The sequence below is a fragment of the Anopheles coluzzii genome, chromosome 2 (genome assembly GCF_943734685.1).
Source record: "Anopheles coluzzii chromosome 2, AcolN3, whole genome shotgun sequence".
Lineage (NCBI taxonomy): Eukaryota > Metazoa > Arthropoda > Insecta > Diptera > Culicidae > Anopheles > Anopheles coluzzii.
In genome coordinates, this window is record NC_064670.1 from 37,198,692 (window position 1) to 37,209,576 (window position 10,885).

Consider the following 10,885-nt stretch of genomic DNA (forward strand, 5'->3'; position numbering starts at 1 on the left):
GGAAGCGCTAAGTACCGGAAATCCATACCCCTATAGGAAGAAGAAAAGCGCGTACCGAAGGGAGAAGAAAATGGAAAGAAAGACAGAGAAGGCATAGTCTTTTTTCCTGTACATATTTGTGCATACACGCAGCCCTGTTGCTGCATAACCACCGACTCAATGTGCCCATCCCTTCCCTCCCTCCCTCCAGGGTCTCAGGGTGCGATAGAGGGAAGCGGGGAGAGGAGTGCGAACTTGGCTGCCGATAGAAGCGCTTTTACATCCATTATGCTCCGGTTCCGTCCTGCGATTTCTCATGCTTGATGGGGTTTTTCCTCCCTTTGCTGCTGCTGCTGCGGTCGTTGGTGGTGGGGAGGTTTTTTTTTCTTCTCTTACTTTTTTGTGGCCACCAGCCAGCCCTTCTCTGCTGCGTTACGTTCACTTTCTAGCCGGAATTACGCCACACCGCGTTTGTTGATGCGTTTGTATGTTGGCGCTGTTGCTGCTGCTGCGGCTGCTTTCCCAAGCGAGTGGAAAATCGGAAGCCATACCACGAGCCTCCTCCTCCCCCCTTAGCGGCTTGATAAGGTTGGGGGGCGTGAGGGGCCTTGGCCATAAGGTAAAAGTGGAATTTCTAGCCGTTTATCTTCCCCCGGGCGGAAAATGGAGAAAGAATTCGGATGCTTCTGTGTTGTGTGTGTGTGCTTCCGGTGGAATAACACGTTCCTTTTGGAATGTTTGTTTTTTCTTGCTGTTGCTGTTGTATAAAACACACATTTTTGCTGCTCAAAGTTAAACACCCAACATGTTGCAGAAGTGAAAAAGTGTAACGGCTGTGGTGCACCCTGCTTCAAAAAAATGCTGCCTTTCATAAGTCTTCATTTACACACACACACACACACACACACACACACACACACACACACACACACACACACACACACACACACACACCCATAACAAAGAAAAAATGTCCACAGACAATTACTGGTTAAGCAAGACAAACCCTGTCCTTTAAGCTCTGTTCCTTTAATCAAATGTTTGGCCCAAAAGAGAAAGGAGGAAGTGCAAAACCGACCAATGAAATAATCGCAAATGAAGATGAGCGGCATTTGTTAACGGCGAACCGTGGGGGTGGGCGAACCAATCATGCCTCCCACGATCACCATATCATCCTCATCAGCACCATCATCATCATCGTGCGTGTGTGTGGTTGCTTATTATTGTGGTTGCTGTGTTACACATGCACGCAGCATAAAAGCGCGTGAAAGTGAGCGAAGAAACGATCGGAAGCTCAAAACGAAAGTGGTGCCGGTAGTAGCGCGGTTTAGATAAATGATTAAAGAGCGAGAAAGAGAGAGAGAGAGAGAGAGAGAGAGAGAGAGAGAGAGAGAGAGAGAGAGAGAGAGAGAGAGAGAGAGAGAGAGAGAGAGAGAGAGAGAGAGAGAGAGAAAGAGGGAAGGAGCGCACAAAAAGGGCTACGCGTGTGATTGTGTGTAGTTTCGCGGATTTCGCTAAGTTTGTTGTTAGCGAAGGTTTGCTGACCCTTGAGCGTTTTCTTTTCTGTTACACAGCTGTCCTCTTTCTTATTTGTTTTCCTTTTTGTGTCGGTGGTTTTCCCCTCTCCAATTGAACAAACGATGGCTGTGGGTTGAAGGGGCAATTTGGTGTTAGCTTATCATACATATCATATTTGAGCATAAGAGTTATCCAACAGAGGATGTTTGAATAGTTTAATGTAAAAATGCGATATGCAAAACCCAGCATGGAGGGAAACTATTAAAGAAAAGCGCTGCACAATTGGTTTCGTCAAAATGGAGCCCTTTTTCCTTCTTTTTCAGCTTCCTATTTCATTTCCTTTCTTCGCGCGGCGGGTGTAAGCTGCTGCTTATGTTTGTGAGTGATGCTGATCGCTGTTTGCCTTTCTCTCGCCCTCGCTGCGTAATCAATCTGCTGAACTGCAGCTCCCTTCTCATCCCTTCACGTGCCCCCCCCCCCCCTTTTTCTCACCCAACTCATCCATTGTTGCTCGGTACTCTCACTTTCGTCTGTGGGGAGCCAGCAGTTTTGTTTTGCGCGGGAGGCTGACGGGAATAATGTTATGCTTCTCCAATTCATCCCCCGAGCGAGGAAGCCCTTCCACTCCTTCTCTCTCTCTCTCTCTCTCTCTCTCTCTCTTTCTGTCTGATCTCTTAACCACAGGGTGATGTGTGTCCCGTACCGTGTTTATTTAAATGTGAAATAATCAAAAATGATCACGGGACGAACCCCGCATCCCGTTGGCGCCCCCCGGGGGGGGGGGGGGGAGGTCATACTACGACCGAATGCACTTACTTTCCTTCGGCCGGTCGGATTTCACCCGAATGATTTGTTCCGGTTTGGTTGCCGCCGGTCCTCCCCCCTGTGCCTCCTCTCTGGTGTCCCATCGCAACCGGAAAAGTGTGATGTGTGCTGTGGCGCTGGTGCTCTGTGCTCTGTGACCGTCGGTCGATTGTGTGTGCAGTAAGAGAGGAGTCTGCCCTACCACCTCCTCCACCGCCACCGCCTCATCACTTGGCAGACCGCGCAAACGAGAGCGAAAGTGAAATGTGGATGGCGCAAAACGAAAATGTGTCCAACATTCACATTCACTACTTTCATTTGCAGCGTCGCTGTGTTCCGACAGTGTGTGTGTGTGTGTGTGTTTCTTGGAATGGCGCATAAGGGGTGGGAGATGGGAGGAAACGATCGGCCGGAGCAGAAGAGCTGGCGCGATCTCCTTCCGGTCCGTATTTGGCGCGAAGAGAAGTGGGGGGGGGGGGATATGATTACGGAGGTGATGATCATCATCCAAGCCCCATCCAAAATTCATACCAAACAATTCTCTCCCCTCTACTATGCTGATTTCTCTCCCACACGTCTGGTCGCCCGAAATTACTCAACACGGTAATGTATCGCTGGTGAAAAGTAATGCTGGAAAACATTCATTTCTAGCTGTGTGTGTCTTCTTTTGTGGCGAGAGGACTAAAAGTGAGGGTTTTTTTAAGGAAGAGTACTTCATGTACCACTGAGTGTGTTTCTTTTACTTTACTACACATACACTATTAATATAAAGGACAGTATGTTACTGTTGGTTCCTGTTCAACATAAATAGCACAAATGGAGAAACTTATTTCCTCAATTTTTGGACACGCTAATTATGCAAAGGGTTCGCGTTCGTGCGCCGTAATAGGGTTTGGATTTCCAGTCGTGTGCTAATTTTCACACCACCACTTGTGTGTGTTTTTTCCGCGTCGAAAGAGCCATACATACCTTGTTTTGTTGTGTGGTTCGTCCGGGCAGCAGCAGACATTTGTTTTATCTACGCCGCCATCCGTTTTTATCACATGTGTGACCATTTTGGTTTTTGCTGGTGTTTATGTTTACTAAACCATGTTACTGACAGTCTGCTGCAGCATGCTATTGCAAAAATTAAAAAAAAAATTGAAATTATCGTTGAAATAAATTGGCTAAATGTCTGGCAATTGATATTTTTATTTTTAACTACAATGCTTCAATGCAACAATTTACCTGCCGCCATATAATGGCTTATCCAGCGATCTCCTCGCCATAATCACATAAGAAAAAGGAGTTTTTTTTGCATTGATCTTGTAGTAACACTACAATACCACCGTGTATGGATAGCACGGCAATGATCCTTCCCTAGCGGAAAGATTGATTTCCTTTGGGATGCTAAGTGGATGATGAGGGAGTAGAGGTGTGTGGCTGCTGTGTCTTTGTGTGCTCGTTAAGTAAGGAGGCGCCCGGTAGAAAAGCAGCAGAAAGAAAGCACACTCGTCTCTGTGTGGTGTTGATCGCCATTTCCCGCGGCACAAACACGTTTATAACCTCTGCTCTTCTGCCTGCCCCTCTTTCTCTCTTGCAGTCTCTCTACTTCTCTCGCTTTATTCATTTCTCCGCTTACATAATGGTCGGTCGGATTCGGAATGGGGTGGGAGGGGTGCGGTGCTGCTTCGTTGGCTGGGCTGATCGCCCGCAAACCAAACCGCATGTACCACCACCATCCCCTCTTCCTCCGCCCCGCCGTGGTGTTGTGTAAGGGTGAAACTTTACGGCAAGAGGGAGGGGGAAGTCGTAGCCATGTTGTAGAAATGATGGTTTCCTTTTTTGCATTGCTTCTGCGCGCTGGGGTGGGTGGGGTGGTTTGCACTGTTTCTCCCCCCGAAACGAGATATCCTCCCAGCCGATCGGTCGGGCTCCTTTCTCCGCTGATCATTTCTCTTTTTCGAAAACGCTCTGCTCGGATGCATTCTCTCGCGTGTGTGTGCTCGTATATCCTGTGAGTCGTTTCTCCAAATCGGGATATTGATCTTGGGTCGTGCGGGAGAAGTGGAGAAGGGAGGTGGCTTACTTTTACCGGAAATGTAGTACACACTGTCAGTGTGTCCACTTCCTGTTCCGCTTGCCATTTTATGCCGGTTGAGGGTGGCGGTGGGGCGATTCTCGCGCACTCTCCTCTTTTGTTCATCTCCCCCGTTGCACTCCTCCAGGGCTTTTGCAAAATGCTTGACATTCAACGACGCCGACAGAATCGGCGAATGGAGAAAGGTGTCGGGAGGGTGTGTGTGTGTGTGTACCCGGTTGTTTGTCTCTCGTGTTTGGTGTGTTAAAAAAGGGGAGCAAAATGATCATTAATTCAAGGTGTCGTCTATCTTTGTTATGTGTCTTACAAAAAAGTAAGATCAATACTGAAAGTAGTGTAGGGGATGAGGGGTGGATAGGAGAAGGCTTCCCTCTGTAATCCCAAATCACCTCTCGTACTGGTATGGCGCCGCTGCCGCGAGGTGAAAGTGAAAGAGAGCACACGGAGGAGAGCCCCAGCGTAAGGCGTCGAAGCAGAAGGGAAAGGGGGAGAGGGAAAGAAAGGTGAAGAAACGGCCATCGAATGCGGTAACACACTCACCGCCTTACACCCCGTGCCCCCCACCGCCCCGATGCGCGCTGGACGAGAAAGCAAAGGGAAGTGTACGGGTGTGTGTGTGTGCGCGCGCGAGAGAAACCCCCGGAGGTGTGTGGTGGTGCGCGGTGCGCTCGGTGAGAGTGAAATGTTTTTGGGCAGCAGCTTTTCATTGTGTAGTATTGGTTATGAAGGCGTGTGCGCGCGTGCGCGCGGGCTCCCTCTCGCGCGCGCCGTGTTGTAGTGGTGGTGGTGGTGGTAAACCGCTGGAGGAGAGCCTGAGACACTCTCACTCCCGAATGGCCCAAGCCATCGTCGCCGCAGCAGCAATAGGGACCGATCGCGGCACAAACTTTGGCCGGCGCACAACAGTGTTTCGGAGTCGTTCGTCGAGAGTGTCAGCAGCCGTTGTGTGAGCGGAGCCCGCAATAGTTGTTGTGTTTGGTCGTCGGCGCGCGGTACAGAGTGTGTGCGCACGAACACACCGCTCCACACGTTCGATCGGCCGGTCGCTCGCCATTGCGCCCTGTTGGTGTGTCGTGTTTTGTGAGAAGATCCGCGTGCACTTTTGTGAAGAGATCGTCTTCTTCGATTCGTAGCATCATCAAACCATTCGTACAAAAGCTTCCCAAAGCTCCCTGGTCCCAGCGAGAGAAGCACTTGAATCATTAGTGCTTCTGTGTTTTAATCCTCTAGCCAGTCCCCTTGGTGTGCTTTCTATCGGAAATCGTTCCTTTTTTGTTTGCCGTGTGTGTGTGTGTGCTGTGTGCGTGTGCATTTATAAATTCACCCTTTGAGTATTGGGGTAGCCCCCGTCTGTGATGTGTTTGTGTATTGTGTTTTAACGTATTTCGAGCTGTTGAGGCAGATTTTAATCTCACCCACCAAAGCTGTGTTCCAACGTCGTTACAAGTAGTTACCACCTGCGTTCGAAGTTCCTCGTTCACTCCCGCTATCTCCTTTTGTGCTGGGTGTATCGAAAAAAGCATCCAATTGCCTACATTCAGGCGGTAAAGGTTAAGAAAGATTCCTATTAGCCCTGCGAGTGCCGATTCCTATTGGAAAAGTGTCTCCCGTGCAGTGCTGCGGATGTGCCGTGGGAAGGCAAGCGGCTGCAATTTCGTGTCCCCGTTGTGAGCGTTTTTTTTATGCAAAAGCTGAAAGCAAAGTCAAAGTATGGCCGACAAGTGTGTGCAAACGGCAACTACGACCGTGCGGACGAGAACGATCGCCATTGCAACGGCTCCGGCCGGGTCGACTTCCGGCGGCAGTGGTGGTAGCAGCAGTAGTAGTGTCAGTGGAAGTAGTGGCGCATTTTTAGTACCTCCGATTGTGATACCACCGCGGCCACCCCGCCGACGCATCCTGACCGCCACGTACATGGCCACGACAACGATTGCCAAATCGCGGCCACCACCGGCGGATGGTGACGATGGTGGTCCTGTCGCTGCGGCGTCCTCCTCCACCAGCCAGCACCAACCCCACCGACTGCTACCTTCCAGTACAACGAGCACCGGTACGGTCGCGGCCTCCGAGTCGGCGCTTCTACCGGTGGCGGAGGGTCGGTTAGAAGCTTCTCCTGTTGCAACTACCACCACCACCACCACCACCATGACAAAAGCGGCCGAGGACGGGCTTAAGGAGACGGACGATGATCTCGAGGAGCGGAAATACGTGTTCAAGATGAAGCTCAACTACTGCAACATCTACCTAGTGACGACCAGCTACCGAAAGGAAAGGCTCCTTCCCGTTTTCAATTTTGCTTCTTCTTTCTTTTGCTGTTGTTGCTCCGATAATCGTCAGGCAGCAGGGGGTTTCACTTTTATCTGGTCGCAAGGGTAGCAAGTGAACAGAGGTAGCAGCAGGCGAAAGGTGGGATTGTTACGTGTACCGTTTCCTCATGCTCTGCCACTGCTGCTGCTCCTCCGCTGTCATCTTTCACCGCAAAAAAGGCGTCGTTGTAAGAGAGAGGATGAGGAGGGGGGCGGACGGAGGTGGCCAAGACAACACAACAGCGCCTGGGGTCTGGCAGCTGCACCACTTGGGGGCATTTCTTTTTCAGCAGCCACTCTCTACTTTTACATAATCGTTAACAACGTCTCTTCCACCTTCCTCCACACGCCCATCGCCGCACGATGATGGGGAAGAGGGGGGAAGGGAGAGGCGAATCTCCTTCACGCCACGATCACTTTCTTCGGAGTGTGGGCCTCCGTCACGCGGGGGAAAAGTCTGCAAACGGTCGCCCGGCGACGATCTCCATTGCATCTGTGTGTGTGTGTGTGTGGCGTGGGTTTTTTTGTCGATTTTGTTTTGTTTTGCTATTTCCTTTCTATGACGCGCTCTTTCTCTCTCTCTCGTGTGCCCTCCGCTTTGTCGTTCCATTGTTGATGTTGGTCAGCATCGTGCACACGCAACAGCCCCACCAAAAGCAACACACACTCTCTCACCGATCAAGAGTGAACTGTGAAGGGATGATTTGTTGTGTGTGTGTGTGTGTGTGTGTGTGTGTGTGTGTGTGTGTGTGTGTGTGTGTGTGTGTGTGTGTGTGTGTGTGTGTGTGTGTGTGTGTGTGTGTGTGTGTGTGTGTGTGTGTGTTTCCACTGTGACTCTCTCTCGCACGTACGCGCGTGTCACCCTGTTGGTGAAGGGATCCGTTTAATGTGGGGAGCCGTCCCTCTGTTGGGGGCACGTTTTCTCCTGTCTGCTGCACCCGTCAACCAACCCCCTTCGCCCCACTCACTCGCACACAGCGTCCCTTTCGATGCTCTTTTGCAGGCGTTGGCGGTGAGGCAGGGGTTGCGCGCTTGCTTTCTCGTCTCGATGTTTATACCCGCAAGCTTCTTTCTTCCCCTCTCAATTCTCCCCCCGCAGAGGTTGAGTGAGTGGGTGTTGTTTCGCGCTTAAACGCAGTGAAAGACCGGAAGAAAGAAAGCAACTGTGCGGGCTGCGGTGGTTGAGGAGGAGAAGGAGGCAAGGGGGAAGGCGGGGAGAGCGAATTAAAATATTGGTTACCTAACCGACCGACCGACGTTTTCTGTTTGGTTTTGGTTTAAATAAGGCTTCGTCTTCTTCGCTGGCGTGAGTCAGAGAGGGAGAGAGAAATCGTAACAACGAAAGGACAGGAGCAACGGTGTGTATACCACCCTCTCCGTATCATCACCCCCAGGCACACCAACTGCTACCCCCCCACCCCCCTCCCCCTTCCCAGGTGTAGAGGTGGCGTCTTTTTGTTGCGCATTGTGTGCGCATGGCGAAAATTGGAATGGAATATTGAAAACTTTTCCTATGCGCGCGCGGCATTTTCGGCTGATTGAGGGGGGGTGGGGAGGCCCCTTTCATATTCAACTTTTCTTTCTTCTTTCACCCGAATGATGATGATCCACACGACGATTGTAAGATAGAGAGAGAGGTGTCTGGCCCCCGCTGCTTTCGTATGCGCGCGATCGTGGCCAACGCGTTTTGGGGGGTGCAAAATCTGTTTCACGGCCGGGCCGTCGTGGGCACACGCTTTTTCTGGCTTATGTTTATTTTAATTTATTTTATTTCTCCTTGTACTACTATCGGTGTCTGAATTTCAAATGAGACGCTCACGATTGCAAAAGAAGCAGTAGAAGAAGATAAGCGGCGATGACGCTGTGTCACGTTTTTGTCGAATTGCGAATTTTGTTCCAAATCTTATTGCAAATTTTCCTGTTGGAATATTTGACGAATTGCTTCATATTTGTTTGGGGGTTATGGTGTTGTATGAACGTCGTTGATTGCATTCAGCTTGTGTGTTGGGACGTGTCGAACGCTTCAAACTGAAGAAAAACTCGATGTGACATAATTTTAATCTTGTCCTCCACTCCTTTCTTTCCCTCCAACAGGTCAAAGTGGTCAAATTCAGCTACATGTGGACGATCAACAATTTCAGCTTCTGCCGGGAAGAGATGGGCGAAGTGCTGAAATCCTCCACATTCTCCGCGGGTGCTAATGATAAGCTAAAATGGTAAGTGTGGCTTTCTTTTGTGCGACTTTACCGTAACGCTCAAAATGCCAAATCTGTCTGAAAAGATAAAAATAAGATTTATTGTGATAATTTTACCCTCACCATATACGGTTTGGTACGGTGAGGAGGAGGAGGCAAAACAACGGTCGAAGCTCGTGTTGTTATGAAACTGATCCTCTGAAGTTTCATTGCTAATGCTTCAACATCCCAATCATCTCTGTGTCCGCCCCACCCCCACTTACTTACCATTGACCTCCAGGATCTTGCAGCCACTTTCTTCCATTCTTCCCGGGGTGGGATGGGGGAAAGAGAGCATAGGGTCCGCGCTCGGTAGGATCCTTTCACCGACTCGGAAATTTCACCGGAAAGAGAGTGCCTCATCAAACCAGCAAACGGCGGGGGACATATGGGGGCGCACAAACCGCCCGTGAGAGAGATATCCGTGTAGAAAGTCTGCCGGCTGCGCCGCCGTCATTTCCGTGTAGAAAGTACAAAGGTTACATGCGATGGTTGCAGTTGTTGTTTTTTGTTGTTGCTGTTGTTTTTGCTCGCTTCGTCTGGCCTCTGTTGGGTATTTGTTTGCTTGCGGACGGTTTGGTGTTTATATTTTTTAAAAACTTTCGTTTTAAAAACACCACCGCCGGTCGGTCCATGTGCCTACAGTGTGTAAAAGCTTTGTGATAAGCTTTAGTAAGGGCGGGCAGTGTTTCTGTGTAGTGTTCCATTTTTGGAAACACATTCCAATGGCGTTGGTTTACAGTCGCCCGCCGCGTTGCCTTTCATTTCCGTGGCCAACACATTCGAAACGCCGCATAACACTGCGAGAAGCAATGTAAAAGTAATATAAATTTCTAACATTCTGACCTGTGTTGTGTGGCATTTTCGTCGTACGGTTTGAATGAATATTTCCTCTAAATGTATCGTCTTTCCTTCTTTCTCCCTTCTCCCAGGTGCTTGCGCGTCAATCCAAAAGGTCTGGACGAGGAAAGCAAAGACTATCTCTCCCTCTACCTGCTGCTGGTGTCCTGCAATAAGTCGGAAGTGCGGGCCAAGTTCAAATTTTCCATCCTCAACGCCAAACGCGAGGAGACGAAGGCGATGGAATCGCAACGGGCGTACCGGTTCGTGCAGGGCAAGGACTGGGGCTTCAAAAAGTTCATCCGGCGAGATTTCCTGCTAGACGAGGCGAACGGCCTGCTGCCGGAGGACAAACTAACGATATTCTGCGAGGTACGACAGGCGCGTCTTCGCGTTGCACTAAGCCAGAGTCTAATTCCCACCGTCCTTTGTTTTATACCGCCCGCAGGTCAGCGTAGTGGCCGATAGTGTGAACATTTCCGGCCAAAGCAACATCATCCAATTCAAAGTGCCAGAATGCAAGCTGTCCGAGGACCTAGGGACACTGTTCGACAACGAAAAGTTCAGCGATGTCACACTAGCGGTCGGTGGCCGAGAATTCCAGGTGCACAAAGCAATCCTTGCAGGTAGGTAACATAATGCGCTCACTTACGCAGGTGCACTGCAGCAAAACATGGTCCTTTTAATAATGCGATGATTTTTTTTTTTCTTCCCCCGATGCGCGCAGCACGCAGCCCCGTGTTTGCGGCAATGTTCGAGCACGAGATGGAGGAGCGAAAGCAGAACCGGGTCGCCATCACCGACGTGGACCACGAAGTATTAAAGGAGATGCTGCGGTTTATCTACACGGGGAAGGCACCGAACCTGGACAAGATGGCGGACGATCTGCTCGCGGCAGCGGACAAGTACGCGCTCGACAAGCTGAAGGTGATGTGCGAGGAAGCGCTCTGTGTTAACCTGTCGGTCGAGACGGCGGCCGAAACGCTGATCCTGGCCGATCTGCACAGCGCGGACCAGCTGAAGGCGCAAACGATAGACTTCATCAACACGTAAGTTGCATTTCGAGAGCGCTGTGCCGGGCCGCGCCAAACCGCCGGACCGTATGTTAGTCTTTCTTATGCTCA

General features: G+C 50.4%; 1 protein-coding gene across 6 annotated transcripts in view; it reads left to right on the top strand.

Annotated features, from left to right (window-relative positions):
* Positions 1-10,885, top strand: part of LOC120953524 (protein roadkill) — a 71,333-nt gene that overhangs the window by 60,205 nt on the left and 243 nt on the right. For all 6 annotated transcript variants that reach the window (XM_040373553.2, XM_049605745.1, XM_049605747.1 and 3 more), the window contains 4 exons: positions 8,782-8,903; positions 9,854-10,133; positions 10,210-10,387; positions 10,489-10,810. In XM_040373553.2, coding sequence (XP_040229487.1) covers positions 8,782-8,903; positions 9,854-10,133; positions 10,210-10,387; positions 10,489-10,810 — 902 coding nt within the window. The remainder of the gene's footprint in view (positions 1-8,781; positions 8,904-9,853; positions 10,134-10,209; positions 10,388-10,488; positions 10,811-10,885) is intronic.